The 22,700-nt window shown below is 45.0% G+C and overlaps 2 protein-coding genes across 4 annotated transcripts in view; one reads left to right on the top strand and one right to left on the bottom strand.

The window, feature by feature from the left end:
• stxbp1a (syntaxin binding protein 1a) overlaps positions 1-10,084 on the bottom strand; it is a 37,511-nt gene extending 27,427 nt beyond the window's left edge. The window contains exons 1-4 of one of the 3 annotated variants that reach the window (XM_061747763.1): positions 9,930-10,084; positions 2,266-2,315; positions 185-266; positions 12-88 (exon numbers count right to left, since the gene is read on the bottom strand). In XM_061747763.1, the coding sequence (XP_061603747.1) occupies positions 12-88; positions 185-266; positions 2,266-2,315; positions 9,930-9,966 (246 nt within the window). In that variant the 5' untranslated portion in view covers positions 9,967-10,084. Of the gene's footprint in view, positions 1-11; positions 89-184; positions 267-2,265; positions 2,316-3,665; positions 3,685-9,929 lie in introns of those variants that run through there. The other 2 variants (XM_061747764.1, XM_061747765.1) reach the window with 2 other exon arrangements.
• A 613-nt stretch (positions 10,085-10,697) lies between these two features.
• The window catches only part of niban2a (niban apoptosis regulator 2a), a 56,667-nt gene continuing 44,664 nt past the window's right edge, over positions 10,698-22,700 (top strand). The window contains exon 1 of the mRNA XM_061747762.1: positions 10,698-11,114. Coding sequence (XP_061603746.1) covers positions 11,060-11,114 — 55 coding nt within the window. The 5' untranslated portion in view covers positions 10,698-11,059. The remainder of the gene's footprint in view (positions 11,115-22,700) is intronic.

Consider the following 22,700-nt stretch of genomic DNA (forward strand, 5'->3'; position numbering starts at 1 on the left):
GGCCCGCTAACCTTCTCTGTCGGTGTAATCAGAAAAATGGCCTCTAGGCTGGGAAGAGGCTCTCGTCGCTTGTTGATGTCTTCCACAACTAGTTGGACGGTAAAGAGAAACATTGTTATTCCAGTTGCACTTGCAGAAGCACGGTGTTAAATGGAAAGACGTTGGGTGAGGCCATTTCACTTACTGGTGATGCCCTCTGTCATGATGTCTGTCATCTTGCAGCAAGAGGACAACATCCTCATGCTGAGCTGGTCCACAATCAGGGCCTGGAAATAAGAGACAACACACAATATACAAACAACTGCAATGAATCCATCCATCCATTTTCTAGAGCACTTTCCTCATTGAGGTTGCAGGAGAGCTGGACCCGTTCCCTGCTGACTTTGGGTGGGAGGTGGGGTACGCTCTTGACTGATCCCAAGCCAATTTCAGGGCACATATACACAAACAATTACACAAACAGTGGGTACGGAAAGTTTTCAGACCCCCTTCAATTTTTCACTCTTTGTCATATTGCAGCCATTTGTTAAAATCATTTATGTTCATTTCTTTTCCTTATTAATGTACACCCAGCACCCCATATTGGCAAAGAAAACGGAATTGTTGACATTTTGGCTGATTTATTCAAAAAGAAAAACTGAAATATCACACAGCCAGAAGTATTCAGACCCTTTGCTAAGTATTGAGTAGACGCACCCTTTTGAGCTAAGACAGCCATGAGCCTTTTTGGGAATGATGCAACCGGTTTTTCACACCTGGATTTGGGGATCGTCTGCCATTCCTCCTTGCAGATCCTCTCCAGTTCTGTCAGGTTGGATGGTGAACGTTGGTAGACAGCAATTTTCAGGTCTCTCCGGAGATGCTCAATTGGGTTTAAGTCAGGGCTCTGGCTGGGCCATTCAAGAACAGTCACGGAGTTGTTCTGAAGCCACTCCTTCGTTATTTTAGCTGTGTGCTTAGGGTCACTGTCTTGTTGGAAGTTGAACCTTCGGCCCCGTCTGAGGTCCTGAGCACTCTGGAGAAGGTTTTTGTCTAGGATATCCGTGTACTTGACCACATTCATCTTTTCTTCGATTGCAACCGGTCTCCCTGTCCCTGCAGCTGAAAAACACCCCCATAGCATGATGCTGCCACCACCATGCTTCACTGTTGGGACTGTATTGGACAGGGGATGAGCAGTGCCTGGTTTTCTCCACACATACCTCTTAGAATTAAGGCCAAAAAGTCGTATCTTGGTCTCATCAGACCAGAGAATGTAATTTCTCACCGTCTTGGAGTCCTTCAGGTGTTTTTTAGCAAACTCCATGCGGGCTTTCATGTGTCTTGCACTGAGGAGAGACTTCCGTCGGGCCACTCTGCCATAAAGCCCCAACTGGTGGAGGACCGCAGTGACGGTTGACTTTCTAGAACTTTCTCCCATCTCCCGACTGCATCGCTGGACCTCAGCCACAGTGATCTTTGGGTTCTTCTTGACCTCTCTCACCAAGGCTCTTCTCCCCCGATTGCTCAGTTTGGCAGGACGCCCAGCTCTAGGAGGGTTCTGATCGTCCCAAGCGTCTTCCATTTCAGGATTATGGAGGCCACTGTGCTCTTAGGAACCTTAAGTGCAGCAGAAATATTTTTGTAACCTTGGCCAGATCTGTGCCTTCCCACAATTCTGTCTCTGAGCTCTTCAGGCAGTTCTTTTGACCTCACGATTCTCATTTGCTCTGACATCCACTGTGAGCTGTAAGGTCTTCTATTGACAGGGGTGTGGCTTTCCTAATCAAGTCCAATCAGTGTAAGCAAACACAGCTGGACTCCAATGAAGGTGGAGAACCGTCTCAAGGATGATCAGAAGAAATGGACAGCACCCGAGTTCAATATATGAGTCTCACAGCAAAGGGTCTGAATACTTATGGCTGTGTGATCTTTCAGTTTTTCTTCTGTCAATGTGGGGTGCTGTGTGTACATTAACACATTCAGTGCCACTGACTGGTTTAGAAGTCAAATATCCATGTTAAGGGGAGGGCTGGCACTGAATGAGTTAATGAGGAGAAAAATGAACTTCAATGATTGTAACAAATGGCTGCAATATAACAGAGAGAAAAATTGAAGGGGGTCTGAAACCTTTCCGTACCCACTGTATATATAAAATCAAATATTGGAGGGACATCGTCGAGATGTTTTTCGGAAGCCACAGTCGATGTTGAGCGGTTGCCATTGTGGCCATTAGGAGGACAACCTTGCTGCAGGCATTGCATTGTAATTATAGCAGCTTCTTACCTTCCATTCGCCCTTCTTCTTCACCTTCTTGATGACATCATTCATAATTTCTGCAACAGAAAGGTAAGAAGCCTCTAAATTGAATCCACTATATACTTTACTCTCCAGTGGGAAAATCATTCAAGACAACATGTACCAACTACATTGACAATCCTGTTCTTGTCGCTGAATGTTGGGCTAATGGAAAAAACATTGACAGCCCTCAAAGATAACTAACTAACTGCAGCTCGCTCTAAAACCCTGAATTGCATGCACATGGAGCCCTAACGTCACGATAATAGCATGGACGACTCAAACAAGGTTCATAACCACAATCCAATGACAGGTCTCAAAAGTCATGTAACAATACTTCAACTGACCTGACTCCTTTGCGTACCATCAAGGATACATTTATCTAGGAACAGGATGCAATGTCACTGCGATCATAATACCCTTCAAGCCCTTGCTACAACACGATAAGAGGATCACGGTCTCTTGTATAAGCTATTTCAATATATCTGCGTTTCTACACATCTGATATATTTCCGAGAGTCGGTCGGTTCATATTAGATCGAGTCGAGAAGATGGCAGCGACGAATAGAGAAAGTGCAAGAAGGGAAAAGCAGGATTTGGCAGAGTCCGGGCGAGAGCCCTCTGTGAGTCGCGGGAACTGTAGCTGACCTCCTGTGGGTGGGAGAGGTGATCCTGGAATAGTGCCCACATAACACGGAGGGTGTTAGTTAACCTGCTGTGGAAGGCCACACGAAGCAAAATAAAAACAAACGAAAGTCTCTGCTAGGCACTTTTTGGTTTCTAAAAATGGGACTTCGACTCCAAGAAGCAGTGGCTCTCGTACCACAGGATGAGACAGGGGCCTCCCTTTTCCTCCATGTATCCTCACACTTTGCATTTGGGCATTTTGTTTATATCGTCTCAATGATAAAGGTTGCAAACCACTGTCACTGAAATCACACGTACTTAGATTCCGTACTACTGTGGAAGAATAAAAGCTGACTGCATCTTTCACTATGCACACTATTTTTAACTACTCTGGTTCCTCGTGAAAATAAACATACTGTATGTTATGGACAAAGAAGTCGGGCAGAGTCAGCATTGAACTTAAGCAAATGATGTTATAATGGAAGTAGAACACACATTTTCACAGGGAGTTAGAGGCAAAGCATCTGCACTCGCCATTAGGAGACAATAATGTGATTTGTAGTTGGGAAAATACAGGAAAGCGCCAGTGCCACAGAGGGGAAGGGGCCTGATCAAACACAGTGAAACAGCTGTGTCAACCACACACACACAAAAGCCGCCTATTTGCTACCCCGTCCAGTTTAACAGGATACATATCCTCGCAGTTGAACCTTGAAAGGAAGAAATTGAGGGCACAAGAGTTAAGAAAAATGTATACATACAGAGGCCACAAGGTTCTCCTCCCTTCGCGGACTTTCACCTTCAAGAGAGGACGTGACAGTGCTGATATTAAAAACATAACCAGAAACCTCCACATAACATAGGGGTATCTTTCATTACATTTTACATCAGGACAGTCCTCTGTGACGTGATTTGGAAATTAGTTGAAAAGTATTTGACACCTGTTTTGCTAGAAAAATCCTTGATAGATTAGAGACCATGGTCCTCAGTCGGAAAAGGGTGGCGTGCCCTCTCCAGGTCGGGGATGAACTCCTCCACCAAGTGGAGGAGTTCAAGTATCTCGGGGTCTAGTTCGCGACTGAGGGAAGTATGGAACGGGAGATCGACAGGCGGCTCGGTGCAGCGTCTGCAGTGATGCGGACTTTCTATCGGTCTGTTGTGGTAAAGAAGGAGCTCAGCCGAAAGGCGAAGCTCTCGATTTACCGGTGGATCTCCGTTCCTACCCTCACCTATGGTCACGAGCTGCAGGTCGTGACCCAAAGAACGAGATCCCGGATACGAGCGGCCGAAATGAGTTTCCGCCGCATCTCTCCCTTAGAGATAGGGCGAGAAGCTCGGTCATCCGGGAGGATCTCAGAGTAGAGTCGCTGCTCCTCCGCATCGAGAGGAGCCAGATGAGGTGGCCGGGGCATCTGATTCGGATGCCTCCCCGGCGAGGTGTTCCGGGCACGTCCCACCGGGAGGAGACCCCGGGGACGACCCGGGACACGCCGGAGAGACTACGTCCTTCGGCTGGCCTGGGAACGCCTCGGGATCCCCCCCCCCGGAAGAGCTGGATGAAGTGGCTGGGGAGAGGGAAGTCTGGGCGTCCCTCCTAAAGCTACTGCCCCCGAGACCCGACCCCAGATAAGCGGTAGAAAATGGATGGATGGATGCGATGGATTAGAGACAAATTATTTTCATAATAAAAGTGTAGCATGGTAATTCGGGACAAAAAACATACGTATGACAGTTTCAAAGGCCTTGAAACATACTACAATCTTTTTCAATCCCATTTTAAGCTTACTAGGGCCGCAGGGGTGCTAACCCTAATCCCAGTTGACTCTGGGCGAGAGATGGGGTACACCCTGAACTGGTCGCCAGCCAATCGCAGGGCACATATAAACAAACAATCATTTGTACTCACATTCCCCACTACAGGCAATTTGAGAGTTTTCAATGAACCTACCACGCATGTTTTTGGGATGTGGGAGGAAACCGGAGTGCTTGGTCAAACCACGTTAGACTAGTATGGCTGTAAATCTGTTGCATAGCACATAATTAAAGTAACCAAAATGATCCCAAGTTGTCGCTTGATAGAAGCCCGGTCAAACTTTTCCGGATGGAAAAGAGAAGTCTTTACTGATGAAAGAAGGGAGCTATTGTGTACAGAGAATGCATCGTGCAGAGTCATGCGAGATACACGATGTATTCATTGTTGTGTGAACTGTGTAAAATCTGTTCAAAACATGCAAACGCTACATACATACCAATCCCCATCGCTTTTATAATTGAAAACTCTAAAATGAGTGTGAGCGCTTGTTTGTGTATATGTGTATATGTGGCCTTTGATGGACTGGCGACCAGTACAGGGTATACCCCGCCTCTCCCAACTATGACCCTAATGACAACAAGCAGTATATATATATATATATATATATATATATATATATATATATGGGGGAAAAAATGGATGGATGGACTATTAAATATAATCTGGAGCAACTCGCTAAACATCCAATAATACAACTGGTAGATGGTCCAGATAAAATCCAGAGCGTTGTTCTTTGGAAAATATCAGCAACAAATACACCACAGCTCCTTTTTTGACTTTGACGCGTTTTTGTCATTGACAATTTTTTGTAACGCAAGGACGGCTCTATAAATACAATGAACTGTGAAAAAGCTCAGTTCAGTTGCACTATTCATTGTGCATCAGAAGTTTGCAATTTCCCCCAAAAACACTTTTGCGTATATTTGTGAAAAGAGTCATTACGACTGGACAGCAGTACACGATAGTACATGATAAACGTGATCAGTGGAAACATAAGCCATTCCTGGCGCCATCGTGTGCCTCTAATACCATATAGCGTACAAGAAAGCACTTTGAGCGAGGAAAATCAAACAATCCAGAAGGCCAGAAGGCCAGAAGGCGTGGCTTACGAGGGCTCAGTCATTTGTCGCACACTCTTTGGCCCACCCCCAAATAAAACTCCAACCCGATACCATTTAGTGCCATGTAACACTCCTAAAGCTCCTTTTCTGGGATAACAGGTCAACGCTGTGATAGGTCTGCCCGCGAGTGTGCAACCAAATGATCGACACCTCATACGCCACGCCCTCTATCGCCGATTGGTTGTTTTTCCTTAGCACAGTGGTTTATTGTATATCAAAATAGAGGCACGAGATGGGGCCACAGACAGCAGATTTTTTTTCACCGATCATATTTATCATGTCTTATCGTGTAGCTAGCGGAGAGACGGCGTGTCACCGCGGTAAGACACTATTAACTGGCGTTGAAGCGGCTGCCTCGAGTGTAAAAAACCGCTGGAAGTCACTAGAGAGGGAAATCCCAACTGTTTGTGACTGACCAACGGCGGACGGGAACAACGGAGACGTACCGGCCTTGACAATTCACGATATTGATGACGGGGATTTTCAAATGAAAAGTCGCTGCTTGCAGCCTCATGTTATTGCGTTTTAGGCATAGACTGCATTTGCGTCTATTAAGTTTGTAACACCCTATCTATTTATTATTTAGCCCTTGGTAAAGTAGAATGTTTTGAATGTATTTTTGTATGATCATCTATGGTTTATCCTTATTGAAAGATTCATTTTGCACTGAAAACTGTTTACATACTTTTTGTTGAAAAGAAGCCCAATAAAAGTAAGGATTTCCCCTAACATGAGGAAGAATAGTGATTAATAATCGTGATTACAATGTTGATCAAAATAATCGGGATGATTATTTTGGCCAAAATCGTGCAGGCCAACTGTCAAGACATAATGACTGTTTCAACAAACGTAAGAAAACGCAATTTCCCCCCCCCCCCCCCCCCCCCCTTTTTTTCCACAAAATACCCAAACAATGGAATCAAATCATCCCCTTCTTCATCTTTGTCACATTTCCTACATTTCCTACAAAAGCACGCAGTGCAGGTAGTGGACCCTTGTTCTCTTCCACTGCGCCTCTGCTCGCTGTCCAGCAGTTGAAATCGAGGGCGATGGTGATTGGTGAGCGAAGGAGAGTGGGGCGAGGAGGAGGAGGAGGAGGAGGAGGAGGAGGACGCCCGCCAGCTCTGACGCAGCACACGAGTGAGCGATTTCATTCGAATTACAATACACCTGTAGAAGCCTGTTTTAGAACTTAGCTCTATGTCAAGCGTGCTCTGTAACCACGGCGACTGTGGACCCGTGTGTGTGCGCAGCATATGTATTGTGCCCGCGTGATTCACAGAGGGTCGAGGGTCGAGGGCCGATGCTGCGTTTCCGTGATGTTTCCCAGGTCATTCCACATCTCCATAATACTGTTTTGCGTGCAACACTGCGTGTCCTTCCTTGCTTCAGCTTCCCGCTCTTCTGCAAAGAGCTTCGAGGAAGTTTTACCAAGTGTACAGCTGAACCTCAACTCCCTTGGGATTTTGGGATCATCGTGTGGTTTGTTTCAGTCAGGATATTTGAGCTATCTCACCAAACCCATGATGTTCGCCCGCAGATGCCTGAAAGCGTGTCTATTTATCTCGCTGCGATATGAACCGGATGGACCGGGAATATAAAGCAATCATCCCAATGCAGGATTTGGGCATGCGAGAGCAGCCCAGTAGAGGGCAAGGAAGGTTTTTTATCTATATCGGTCAATCTCCTAGCCAATCAAGAAAGCAAGGTAATGGGAATTGTGAGAAGCTTTGACTTACACCTATTTTTCAAAAAATAGGGATGTTCAATGTCACTCTTTTCAGACCGATACAACTATGAGTATTCATCCTGGAGTACTCACAGATATCGAGTGCCAATATCCCGAATACTTTTGACGCATAAACCTTCAATCAACACAATGACAGATCATTGGGAACAAAGACCTTGGACGATTCGCTGAAAGTGCCACGGCGTTACGCTAACTACTGGCAAGGAAAGATGACTTTGCCGTAAGTATCGGTGGCCGGTATCGGCAACCTTCACGAGTACCCCATACCTTGAAATAAGGGCGGTATCGGCCTGATACTGGTACTTGGTATCAGTACTCGCCCATGTCTACTTAGAAATGAAATAATACAATAAAAAAAATATAATCCTGGTATAGCCATATTTTAAATATGAATTAGTCTTGTAATATCACAGGTCACAGACGACAAAGTAGCGACGATTGGTCTTTTTCAGCTATAGGTTGTACAGCAATGAAGATTTAGGACTGCAGTTCCATCTGAAAAGCCAATCTACAAAAATATAATCCTAATAATAATAATAATAATAATAACAGCCCTGTCTTGTAGCACACGCCGAGTGATCATTTTCCTTCTGCTCTCTCATATCGAGTCGTGTAGTGCTGCACACTGCCCATCCCCCGCGCCCATCTTCTACATCCATTGCTGCAGAGAGGACCCGTGACGGTCACTCTCGTCGCCACTCCCAGCCAAGCTTCACCTCGGCCACTGCTTCCCAGGCCCAGCTACTGACCTACGATAGTTGTTGGAACCCTTTTTCAGTGTTCTGAAACCGCTTCTAAGAGGATGCAGCACCTGGCTTGACTTAATTGCACAGCTGTGCAAGTGCCAGTTACAAAGCCTTAGTCAATCAAATAGCCGACGCATAGAAGACATTGGAGGTGTTTGGCCATGATTCTCACAGGAGGTTCTTTCCCAAAATATGGATGATATTGCAAAAGAAAAGGCCGCTGGTACAAAACTGCATGCATATGATGATATCCTGTTGAAATGGCACAAACGAGAACTCGACTTTCGCACTGTGTTTCACTCAACTGATCACAAGGCTTCCCGTACAGTAGACCGTTTTACGTGCAATTATATTTCTAACTCCTAGTCAGTGTTATGAGATTCAGGGGAAAAACACATTTTCACTCCTATATATATATAGCTGCCCGAAGTCCAAGATAGCGTGTGATAGAAACAGGATGCGGGATGCATTATTTGCTGAAGGACAAATTATAGAGCACAAACTATAGCACAAGGCATGATTTAAGAAAATGAAAAATACCGTTATTGCGTTGTCATAAAATGACATCACTGTGCTGCAAAATGTGATTTTCAGCTTTAAGCACCAAAAAACCATGCACATGAATTATGTCAAATGGTGTTAGCATCATTTGAAATAATCCAGATTTTCCACTTGAAAGGGCCCTTAAGAATATGACAGGCACACATATCAATGGCTGTAAAAATATCTGACAAGAAGGGTGTCGTTGCAGGCAAGACGAGTATCGGTATACTCGCATCCAGTCGGCCCGAGAGGAGGATGGAGCTGCGCCGCCGTATTTAGGCCCGCATCAGCAACACACACACAGAGCCTAACGGAGCATCCTCTCCGGACAATACATATTCTAAATTGTCAGTGGCGGTGCAAAGGTGCTCAGATTCGCCTTGAACAAAGACGAGATGCATGGAAAATGTCGTGGTTCTTTCTGGACGGAATCCGGTAGACAACGCGGACTGCGGACACTCTCTTGCATTGGGGCCATGAAAGGCAATTGAATGGTCTTGGATATCTTCCGCCATGAACGTGCAATACAGCAGATCGAAGCTTGTATCGGCCTTTGGGCGTCTAGCGGGTTTTACGCATTTGGCGCATCCTCCATCAAGGGTGAGGCACAAACCTCTCAGATCCACTTCCAATAACATAGTAATCAAAAGCATTCAAATTGCTCATTAGTCAATGTTATGAGCCAATCAATACGCAAGAAGCTCGTTTTCTTCGCCAGACCTATAGCACCGTCACGACGGTGATGCGATGCAACTAAATGTCGATTAAGGCTAAACGAGCGTAGTACATTTGCACCCCCCAAGCAATTGTCCATCATGCCAGAGGAGGAGTTCCACATCAGTCATCAGTGAGTTATCGCTGATTGACATTGGCGCAGATGGAGCACCGAGACTCCATCACTTGCACTGGCAGCATTTCAGAGGAGACGTCAGCAGCGTCCTCATCCTGCGCCATCCAGTCGCTCGCAGACAACAAATCCATTTTACACTCACAGCGCTGCGCCGCGGAGGCTCATTGAGGCTAATTCGCGATAATAAAAGGAAGATTCTTACTCTCTCCGACCACCGCCTTTAATCCGATAGGTGCCATGATGGTGCCGAGTGTAGGGTCGAGTGCGTCCTCGCTCTAGTTGTCTTCCTCCTCCTCCTCCTCCTCCTCCTCCTCCTCCTCCTCCCGTCACTGCGGAGGAGGGAGACGTCACACCGTATCCTTCCGCCATTGGGGCGCTTGAATAGCCGTAGACGATGCCTTTCATTTGAGGAACTTGGAATTGATCATATAGAAAACACCTAACGCCGTCGTTAGGTACACATACAACTACTAGTCAGACATATATAGTGCTTCAATGCGACCTAGTCACTCTACAGGTGTGCTTCATTGTCTTACTAGTGCCGGCAAAGCGCGTACTAGTACATGGAAAATTCAGCGCTGCTGTACAAGCCGCCACTTCAAACTACAGTATTGCCTTCACCGGTGCGCTTGTAATGTACAAGAGCGTCCGCACGGGGGCAGCATGTATCTCTCCGCATTAACATCACACTCCGTGAAGACAAAACTGCGGACAAAGGCGCACATCTTTCATAGCGAAACAATACAATTGGCCTCATTATGGTTCAAAATGAAGCGAACATGTCAGGTGTGTTTGAAATGACATTCCCTAAAGTGTATGGAAAGCGTCATACACGTCATGTGTGATAGGCCCCAAATCCACGAGTCGGCCTTCCATCTTCCAACAACGATAGTAGAGTATGTAAATCCTCAATAGTGTCGAGTGTTGTGTTGGAACCTCGCAGCTCGTGGCCACACCCAAATGAGGGCCGCCTGAACACGTTGGACCAGTGACGACTTCCAGAAGGTGTGCCCCGACTTTCGGAAGAAACAACAACCGTCCTCCTCCTCCTCCTCCTCCTCCCCGCCTGCCCGCCTGCCGCCAGGGTGTTGGCACTCCCTCTTCTAGTGCTCGGAACAAAACCTTAGCAAGACACACGGCAGCGGCAACGGCGGCGGCGGCGGCAGCAGCAGCGGCGTCGTGGCCTTGGCGACTCTCCAGAGGAAACCTTCAAGCTCCCCCCCTTCTGGTCGAGGTCGAAGAATTGCGTTGCTGCCGGGACTCTTCGTCACACTCGACCCGGAATCGACACGCCTGTTAACCGGTTGGGTCTTTGGTGGTTGTCCTACGGCCATGGGGGACGTGGTTTCCTCTCACCTGGATGAAGGCAAGCGGGAGCTGATCGCAGGTATGCGGGGAGGGAGTGTCTCGACTACACCCTCTCATTTGGCACAAAGCCTCAACGATAACGACATTTTATACGAGTCCCTTCCATTGTATTCGCTAGCGATAAATCGTTGCTCCTGGTTGCGCAGTAAATCCCGTATGCAATGCCAGTAGATGATTTTGTCTTTGGACTGTTTAGCCACGTTGACTATTTCAAGATTTCTGCTGATGTGATCATATCCCAAAAGTCCACAATAACAACGAGCAGTAGTTGACGGGCGTGTAGTGTCGCGACTTCCCATGTGTCATATTGGTGCAAAAGAGCATCCCACTTTATCGTGGTGGACTGTTCTACTCGATCTTACTTAAGAGGTCCTGCTGTGGGCCTTCTTCCCAGACGTAATGAGTAGGTTTCCCAAAGGGGGGAGCATGTTTGGATCCATTGCTAGTGGCTGCTATTTGAGTCTCAAGATTGTCCCAACCTCCCACTGTGGCTCGTACATGCATTCTGTGGAGCAGAGGCTGCGTGTAGAGGTGGGAATCTTCACTCATAATGGCAGCGAAGCTTCGAAGTGGAGAACGTTTTGTGATTGGGCTCGGTAGAGGACATTTGCTTCAAGTCCACATTGGACACATTGGTCCTTAGGAGAGAACAGATTTGAAAAGTCTTGTTTCTTCACGCTTCTTCTGATCGGTATGATTAAACAACACTACAAAAGATATTTTCTTTGCATGCAATTTGGAATTGCGTATCGTGGCAATTGAATAGAAAATGATGACGGGAGCCGTCTGCATTTTCAATAGGCTGGAAAAAAAGTACAGTCCAGTTGTCTTTCCCGCTATGTGCTTTTTATTTTTCAGCCTGTGGCAATGCACTATAAACAATGTACACATGCATAATCCAACTTTTTATTTTTTTTCCCCCCAACTGATACGCACGTCTAGGTATTTATTCATCAGCTGAAGTAACACATAGATCAAGAGAAATGCTCAGATTACTTCTGGTTATTTGTTACTCGGCAGAATTTGTGAAACAATGCTTTGTGCCTCAAAGCCAATGAAACATGGGCATATGCCAGTCATATACCTACTCGGCTGTTTCAAAGGCAAACCAGGGGATTACAGTTGGCTACTGGTAGTCGGTCGTGCATATAGCTGACTTTCACAGGGATGCCGAGGGCTTGCTTCGGGATAAATGCCCTCGTCCCGATCTCTGCGACTGACTGGCGATCGCACCGAGATATAGGCTGCTTTTTGCGCGTCACTGCGTCGAATGCATCAGTCACAACGAGACATGCTCACAAAAACAGTAGAGGAGAAGGAGCCTATGTATTTTCTTCTCAGCCTGTGTGGAGACCAATGTCATTTCCGGGGGAGACTTAAGTGCAGCAAGGAAACAGACTTTCAAATTGGACGATGTGGAGTATATACAGCTGCAGTTTCCAGACGGCTCGGTGAACTTAATTGACGTCATTTCTAGCCACGCGTCATCAAACGTTACAATGATGACACTCGACCAATGAGCAACAAGCAGTGTTATACCTCACCCGTATCGTAACAAGATTTGCCGCTTGGAGCTACAAGAAACAGTACCTGGCAGTATATGCTTTGTCAGTGGAAAAGCGACAGTAGTAAGTGGATCGGTGTTCGGCCGATTAGGTACCGTCCAGTGCAAGAGGTGCCGAAGCCACTTTAGCCCCTTGCGACCCCAAACACGAGAAGTGGTATAGAAAATGGAAAAATGAGGCTTAGCATGCTGTGTGTCCCTGCACGGAGAGGCGACAAGAACAGGAATTACGTTAGTTGAGTTAATTACTTAAAGGTCCCATTCCATCAGAATCCCCAATTTCCCGCTGATTTATGCATAATGGTGCATTCAAGTCGGACATGGATGCGGTTTGTCAATTGAATGCAATAGACTTTGAACAGCAAACAGCTTGCGAAACGGGTGGATTTGAAATGGCCGTCATTGTGACGTAGATTGGCCAATTCATATTCATCTCGCGGCCAAATTCGTAGTTGCTGCACACCCGCTCATCTCGGGAAAACTGGCTCAGTCGCAACACAGCTTTGTCTTGTGCAAAGCTTAAAGAGAGAGTATGGAACAATTTGTTTTGTTTAAAAAAAAAAAGTCATTTTCACCCAAGCCACTTCAAGAGATGACAATGCTGATGAAGCCTATCGCTGATTCAGTATTTGTATCTCTTGAACGGCTACCGTAGTCATTCCTGCGCTGGCTCAACCTTTGGTGCACAGAAAATGACGGCTTTCACAGAGGAGTCGGTGTTATCCGCTTGTAAAAAGATATGTAAACATTATTATTATTATTATTTTTTTTTTTTTGTAGCATAGAATAATCATATGATTACTGTGTGAACGAAAAAAAATAGCTGCTAACAATCTCAAGATGTCTTTCCAAGGACGTTTGTTTGCCTGTGTTTTATTGTTCAATAAAAATGGGGGGGGAAATCACGTTTTTCCAAGGACCCCTCCACTGCCCAACAAGGTGCCTGACAGAAAATACATGCACCGAACAATGCATGCACAAAACGCAGCGATAATAAGGAATGACTCACGCTGCCGGGGATATTTCTGTCTGCTATCACAAGGCAGGCATCTTCCCGAGCACCTCTTAGCAGCCCAACAAGGTGCCTGATGTAAAACAAACAGTTTATATCGTCTGAGCAATGCATGCACAATTTACAACAATTCTTTCACTTTTTCCCTTCTGAGCCAATACCGAGATTGCAGCCTTGAGTTTTGGTCGATATTGACATCAGTTTGGTGCGGTATTAGCAATAATCATACTTATTTTGTAGTATGAAATATGAGAAAAAGGCTTGATCAAGTGATATGACTCAGAGAGTGCCTGGGTGGGGTTAACTGCCTCAAAGCGTGCAAATAAGTGATGAAGAAAATCAGGTAGGTTGGGTTCTGTGTTGGATGTCTGTGGGGAGTGAGGCTTCCAGTCAGAAAGGCCTGCCACAGCCGCCCCGTGGGAGTCCCTTGTGGCTGTGAAGTCGCTAGCATGACAGCTTCACCGGCCAAACTCGCGAGAGTTGAGGAATAAACGGGGAGAAATTCCGAAGCATTTCGGAACCAGAATGATCCTGTGTTCATGCTGGAAGTGCATTTGCGCATTTTGAGTGAGCGACAAGGCGTCTGCCGTCAAGGCACGCAAACTATATAAAAGCAATGCGTTGCGTTTTACAACAATACGTGAACTATATTTCTAATTGAAATGTAACTAACTGCGGATTTAATAGTGAAGCTTGCGGTCACTATCGCCAAAATGTGCATGAGCGATGAACGCTGTGCGCCCGTTACGGTAAAGTGATGAAATGGGAATGTAATGTAACCAGCCTCACAAAATATTCTCTTCTTTGACTTTGACTTCACCGAAATCCCCTCCCTTTGGGGATTTTGAGTCGCCGACTCTTATTTCCGCTCACATTCCCTGACAATCCAACGCTTGGTAAGACCCCATATCGACCGTCGCTATGAACGATTGGCAGCCGAGATATCGCCAGAGGCCAATCGGAGCAAAGCTGTTTTCCATATTGAAATTGAGAAAAAAACAGCGATCCAATTCGAGCAAATCTTATTTACATGTCGATATTAATGCCATTTTCAACTGCCACGTGAAAAAGAATAGCTCGAAAAAGGGCATTCGGGTCATTTTCAACGCAAATGATCTTGCAAACCCGATACAAGAACATCAAAGATGATGATAAAAAAAACAAAAGTTTGATTACATGTGACTTTAGAAAAATGCACCAAAAGCACTAGGACAAGTTTGATATTGCACACATTCATTTCACATGTGAATCGCTACTCTCCATTAGATGTAAAATACATCAAATACAAACATAGCGCCATGTATCTGTTGGGGCGCTGGAGCCCACAATGCAACTAGTTCTGGGCTTTCAAAAACAGTCAACTCCATTGTATGCAGAATAATGGATTTTAACAGGTTATGCATTGTATTTATAGCCTTAAGCTTACTTGCAATAACTGTATCCATTCTGTGACCCATTGACTTCACCGGGCTGTTGCATTCTTCATTTCAAATGCTTTTCCAGGCCTTCACTGGAGCCTCTTTCAGTTCTTGTTTGTTTCAGGGTTTTTCTCCCTTCAGTCTCCTTTTCAGGAAGTCAAATGCATGCTCTATTGGGTTAAGGTTAGTTGATGGACTTGGCCAGTCTAAGAGCTTCCAGTTTCGCCCCCTGATGAAGTCCTTTGTTGTGTTGGCAGTGTGTTTTGGGTCATTGTCTTGTTGCAGGATGAAGCTTCTCCCGATTAGTTTGGATGCATATTTCTGTAACATACCAGACACAATGGTTTTGTAGACTTCAGAATTCATTCTGCTACTACCATCGTGAGGTACATCATCAAGTAAAGACGAGTGAGGCCATTCCAGAAGCCCAAGCCATGACATTACCTCCACGATGCTTCACATATGAATGAGCTTGTGCGTTTTGGTTCATAAGCAGATCCTTTCTTTCTCCATACTTTGGCCTCTCCATCACTTTGGTAGAGGTTAATCTCGGTCTCATCAGTCCAGAAAACTTGATTCCAAAACCTTTGTGGCTCATCTCGGTACATCTTTACAAAATGCCATCTGGCCTTCTGACTCTTTTTGCAGATGAGTGGGTTGCATCTTGTTGCATTCAAGACTGGAGAAGAGAAAAGAGCCGTTCTGTCCTCATATAAACCCTGGGCAATTTGACCCCTTCAACCACCATCACCACTCGCTTGTTACTCTTTGCTTAACTTTTGCGGTGACGATACATGTGGTGTGTACAGTGACTCCTTAGGGCACATGACTGTGTGGTCACTAGGAAAATGTTACTGATTTTGTGTGTGCGTGTGCGTGCGTGTATGTCTTCCTGTTTTGTAGGGAGTATGTGATTTCTTAAACCCTTGCTGTCGAATCACATTCTCACAGGGTGATCCTCCCATCATCCCACATAACACTTGCAACACACTCACATATGTTAGTTATAGAACAGTTGTATAACGTTGTGATCAGAACTTTTCAAGACCATAATTGTGTCCAGAAAGTCAGGGTTACATGCGAAGTTATCAACAAACAAAAAATGTCCTTGTTTAATCCATCCACCTCATCTGGGTCCTCTCGACTTGGAGGAGCAGCGGCTGTACTCTGTGATTCTCCCGGATGACCGAGCTTCTCACCCGTTCTCTAAGGGAGAGCCCGGACACCCTGCAGAGGAAACTCATTTCGGCCGCTTTTATCCGGGATCTTGTTCTTGCAGTAACGACCCACAGCTCGTGACCATAGGTGAGCGTAGGAACGTAGATCGACCGGTAAATCGAGAGCTTCGCGTTTCGGCTTAGCTCCCTCTTTACCACAACGGATCGATACAAAGTCCGCATCACTGCAGACGCTGCACCGATCCGCCTGTTCCATTCTTCCCTCACTCGTGAACAAGACCCCAAGATACTTGAACTCCTCCACTTGGGGCAGGATCTCATCCCCGACCTGGGGAGGGCACGCCACCCTTTTCCGACTGAGGACCACGGTCTCAGATTTGGAGGTGCTGATTCTCATCCCAGCCGCTTCACACTCGGCTGCAAACTGCTCCAGTGAGAGTTGGAGGTCACGGCTTGATGAAGCCAACAGAACCACATCATCTGCAAAAAGCAGAGATGCAATACGGAGGCCACCAAACCGGACCCCCTCGACGCCTCGGCTGTGCCTAGAAATTCTGTCCATAAAAGTTATGAACAGAATCGGTGACAAAGGGCAGCCTTGGCTTAGTCCAACCCTCACCGGAAACGAGTCCGACTTACTGCCGGATATCCGGACCAAACTCTGACTCCGGTCGTACAGGGACCGAACAGCCCGTATCAGGGGGTTCGGTACCCCATACTCCCGAAGCACCCCCCCACAGGACCCTCCCGAGGGACATGGTCGAACGCCTTCTCCAAGTCCACAAATCACATGTAGACTGGTTGGGCGAACTCCCATGCACCCTCGATGACCCTGCCGAGGGTGTAGAGCTTGTCCACTATTCCACAGCCAGGATGAAAACCACACTCCTCCTTCCCGACAGACCCTCATCTCCAGCATCCCTGAATAGACCTTACCAGGGAGGCTGAAGAGTGTGATCCCCCTGTAGTTGGAACACCCTCTCTGGTCCCCCTTCTTAAAAAGGGGGACCACCACCCCAGTCTGCCAATCCAGAGGCACTGTCCGCGATGTCCACACGATGTTGCAGAGGGGTGTTAACCAGGACAGCCCTACAACATCCAGAGCCTTGAGGAACTCCGGGCGAATCTCATCCACCCCCGGGACCTTGCCACCGAGGAGCTTTTTAACCACCTCGGTGACCTCAACCCCAGAGATAGGAGAGCCCGCCTCAGAGAACCCAGACTCTGCTCCCTCACTGGAAGGCGTGTCGGTGGAATTGAGGAGGTCTTCGAAGTATTCACTCCACCGGCTCACAATGTCCCGAGTCGAGGTCAGCAGCGCCCCATCCCCACTATACACAGTGTTGGTGGTGCACTGCTTTCCTCTCCTGAGACGTCGGATGGTGGACCAGAATTTCCTCGAAGCCGTCCGGAAGTCTTTCTCCATGGCCTCACCGAACTCCTCCCATGCCCGGGTTTTTGCTTCAGCGACCACCAAAGCTGCATTCCGCTTGGGCAGCCGGTACCCATCAGCTGCCTCAGGAGTCCCACAGGCCAAAAAGGCCCAATTGGACTCCTTCTTCAGCTTGGCGGCATCCCTCACGACAGGCACCAATCACCTTTCGGCCACAGCTCCGGTCGGCCGCCTCAGCAATGGAGGAGCGGAACATGGTCCACTCGGACTCTATGTCCCCCGCTTCCCCCGGAACATGAGCAAAGTTCTGTCGGAGGTGGGAGTTGAAACGCCTTCTGAGAGGGGATCTCAGTTAATGTTGGTCCTTGGTTAATGTTGATTAATATACAAATGGGAAGAAGCAATACTAAACCAAGTGTGTTATGTTAGATTGCGCATTCTGTCAAATCTAACATCTTACACAAAAACAGTTCACATAGGCTCACCATGCAGATCTCCATAATAGCTGCGACTTGTCAGATCAGATTGATCATACTGGGAACAGCACGGTCAGCATTAATCTGGGGTCAATTACAGTTTATTGTAGTTTCAATGGTAGTGTTCCAACTCTTATTAGCAAAGAGCTGACAGTTGTTCCTCATATATGTTTGTGAAACACAATGAGGCTACATTAAGGGAAGATATGGAGAATTCCTACAATTTCTTCGGCTTCAAAATCAATTAAAAAAAAAAAAAATATATATATATATATATATATATATATATATATATATATATAAATAATATAAGGTGTCCTTTCCCATGCAGTGTAAGGACTCCTGCTCCAGTTTGTTTTTAATTATACTGTACTTTATATTGTAGTGATGTATCGACTGACCTGAACACCACTATTGATTTAGCATTAGCAGTCAGCATCCGTGCAAACATTTACTTTTCAGAATTGTGAGGAAATTATGATAACACAGTTGAAAACTTTTACATACTGATATCCAAGCTGTGGTTTAAAAAAAGATACGCTGTATTCAAAACATTTTGATGTTATGTAGCTCGAACGTTTGGACAGATTGTCGGTCGTACCATTTGTATTATTAGTTCCTGTCTTGCTAAAATTGCTGTTGGTTGTGATTTACAGTGAGAACATCGTGACCCCCAAAAGAAAGCTGATACTGTCGTTTAGTCAATGTCCTCCCTATTGCCATCTGTGATTTGTCTTTTATGTTATTTGAATCTGACCACATTAGAATCATAGATAGTACTGTTGTTCAGCTGTATTAAAGTGTTAAGTGTGAGTAAGTTCCGTGAATAATTGTGAATGCATCTGGTAATTTGGCCTTCTGTGTCCTAGAAGTACCGGTAGTCCGTAGTGAACAGATGAAATCATAAAAAAAGAGGAAGACAATTCAACAAAGCTCAGTGGCTTGATGGGGAGAAAATGTAAACTCCTTACACACAAGACACCTGACTTGGAATAAAACAAATGAATTTGCCACTGACGGTTAACAGAGTTAGCTAAATAAGGTCCTTCCCTCATGAATACATGTCTTTCCTGTGCTTCTTTCACAATCAGTCAAACCCTTTCTGAAAAATGTATAGAGAGTGAACGACACAAAATAAATTGTCGATTTTAGCTGCATGATATCGATGCTGTTCGGTTCCCTGAACTGGAATGTTTTGCTTACTTTGGCACAACAAGGCATCCAGTGGAAAATACAGAGTTCATGCATTTTGGTGATGGAGCACAGACCTAGTGGATACTGCTGGCAAATTCTTTCCGGATATGGGTATTCATTTGAAAAACAAGTTGTCCTAAAAGGATTCGGAAATCAGACCGGTGTACTAGCGTTTTGAGTGTTTTGATCTCGCCGGTAGACTGGCCTGCTTGAAATGATCAACACACACCCATCGCAACCAAAATAACTTTCCATTCAAGCTATTTTGGGGATTTCTCAAACTGTCTTCCAGTCTTCTTTGTCTTTGAAGATCCCCATTGTACTAATGCATAGAGTACATGGTGCTTTTATTCAGTTTTGGTGTCACTGTTGTGTCTCCTCCACATTCTTCTCACATCAGTGATGCCTTGTCAGCGCTTCCCTTCCTGCTCTCCTTCTTCCTGTTGTCCCTTTACATAAACGTATCACAGTCAACATTGTCTGCTGCTGACTCGGCCAAACACATCAACTCTTTTTTTTTTTTTTTTCCCCCCCAGCACTGGAACGTGGGAAACACGCACATCCCCTCCAGTAGTTTCTTGGATGGACCGTTGAGCGAAAATGCTTGAAGGCAGCAGTAGAACTGGGTCAAACAGTGGCAAGGTTTTGTGCAAGAATGGAACTTGTGATGGGCCTCTATTGATCAGTAGAAGGAGGTGCTACTTTGTCTCCAAATCTGACAATTGCTATTAGCATTTGGAAGATACACCAAAATTGTGATCAAAAGTTCATAAATGTGTCTGTCTGTCTGTCAGAATGAAGCTACACATTACATTTCATCCACATATGTGATCTTCTTGTATTTGTTTTTTTTTTTGCGTCAGAAGCCAACAATTAATCAAATATGCATACTATTTATCCAACAGCCGACATAATCATATAACCTCCCGTGTTGGCAGTAACTATAGTCAAATCATTATCAATTCTGACATTGCACAAATAACTATTTATCTTGTAGTCAGCACGGTAGCTTTACAATCTCCAAATCACGCCATACATTTTACAGGTCAACAATAATGGAACACTCAGAGGAAATGACATGCATAATATGTACATAATGTACAATGTTTATTTACAGGCGGGCATAGTTTTGCAGTAAATCTTGACTCTTAATAAAGCTGTAATGAAATAAAATGAATATAAATCGGACAACATGGGGCAGTGGCTGGAGCGGAACCAGAAACGTGATCACTTGGAGACGGGTGACATAGTGGCACTGCCCTGCCAGATCATTTAGACGCTTGTCAGGGTTGACGCTGGGTCATCAAACCTCTTGGCCAATAGGGCTAAACAGTATCAAAATATGTTAGCCACAACGAAACCTTTAGCCACACTTAGCCAGTCCTCGTCACTGGGAACTAAGCCGATAAGCTTTAACGATGTGGGCCCATTTAAAACTACCAAGTCATCAATCGGGAGGCGGGTTGAATGATTTTCTTGATAGCGAGTATTTAGTCTTTTTTGAGATTGAGATTTTTCCGGAGGAAGTTGATCTTTTTCATTATTTCCTAAACAAAATAAATGATTCTATAGTATGACCAACACAACATATTGGATATAAACAGGTCTTTCCTATAGGCCAGGCCGAAACGTTATGATAAATTCATTATGAAGAACAAATCTTTATTGTACTATTGAATTGTAAAAAGAAAAACATTCCATCACAGTAGAATACGGACTTGTTGATTTCACTTCATGCTTTGTAAAAAAATGAATAGTATATAATGAAGCTCTTGTCCGTCGTAGTAGCACTGCTGTCAGTGTAAGTTGAGTATAGAGATAAAGTGTAGAGTGACACAAGTGACGCTTTTCATCACCAAGATGTGCGTGTAAAACCATATGAAAGGTTGAATCGCTTTACTTGACTTTATATAGAATTTTCTCAAATTCGAACTTTTTAGTTGAAGATAAACAATATTCTAAATCTTTGGTGGTAGATATTAGTAGGCTAGCTTGAGCTGTCAGATGATTGTAACAGATTTCAAAAGCAGGACAAAGTCGTCTACATAACAGAAGGGGGAACGTGTTGCAGCCATACAATTCCAAGTTGAGGATTATTTGCTCAAAACAATCAAGTGGATCAGTTTGGACGTGAAAGATCTTGTCTTTGTAGTGTATTCAATTCGATACAGGTTGAACATGATTTGCAAATCTCATTGTGTTCTGTTTTAATTTATGTTTAACACAACGTCCCAACTTCATTGGAATTGGGCTTGTAGATTAGTGATTGAATTGCGAAATTATTGTGACTCTTCCTTTTGTTTTAATGTGCTCATTTCTTCAATGTCTGTCAGGCCCCAATTTGTTTCATTGGCCAAGAGGGAAGTCATGTTGGAGCCTAGCAAAGTGGAACAAGTACAGCAAGACCAATTCTGTTAAGCGACATTGCTAAATCTGTTAACGATCTCAAATTCATTTCATCCGTGAGACACGCAAAGACAAAAAATCGTTCACAACTATTCATATTAAATTCGAAGAAGCATCTTTTAGGGATGTGGAAAGAAACGGGTGTACCCAGAGAAGATAGAAATTCCGCACAGAGATGTTTGATGTAGAGTGGGTACGGAAAGTATTCAGACCCCTTTAAATTTTTCGCTGTGTTAAATTGCAGCCATTTTCGAAAATCATTTCAGTTATTTTTTTTCCTCATATTGACAGAAAAAAAAGATTTATTATTTATTATTTAGACAGAAGAAAACGTCATTGTTGCATTAATTATGGAGGCCACTGTGCTCTTAGGAACCTTAAGTGCAGCAGAATCTTTTTTGTGACCTTGGCCAGATCTGTGCCTTGCCACAATTCTGTCTCTGAGCTCTTCAGGCAGTTCCTTTGACCTCACGATTGTCATTTGCTCCGACATGCGCTGTGAGCGGTAAGGTCTTCTACAGACAGGGGCGTGGCTTTCCTAATCTCGTCCAATCAGTGTCATCAAACACAGCTGGACTCCAATGAAGGTGGAGAACCGTCTCAAGGATGATCAGAAGAAATGGACGGCACCCGACTTCAATATATGAGTGTCACAGCAAAGAGTCTGAATACTTCTGGCTGTGTGATGTCTAAGTTTTTCTTTTTTAATAAATCGGCAAAAATCTCAACAATTGAGGGTTTTTTTCTGTCAATTTGGGGTGCTGTGTGTGCATTAATGAGGAACAAATGAACTGAAATGATGTTAGCAAATGGCTGCGATGTAACAAAGAGTGAAACATTTAATGGGGTCGGAATACTTTCCGTACCCACTGTGTATTACAATTACTTTGAAACACACACACACACACATCAGTACATTAGTAAAAGAGAGTAGACTACTGTAGTTGTAGTTTTGTTTCTGGGT

This window comes from Phyllopteryx taeniolatus, chromosome 15 (genome assembly GCF_024500385.1).
Source record: "Phyllopteryx taeniolatus isolate TA_2022b chromosome 15, UOR_Ptae_1.2, whole genome shotgun sequence".
Classification (NCBI taxonomy): Eukaryota; Metazoa; Chordata; class Actinopteri; order Syngnathiformes; family Syngnathidae; genus Phyllopteryx; species Phyllopteryx taeniolatus.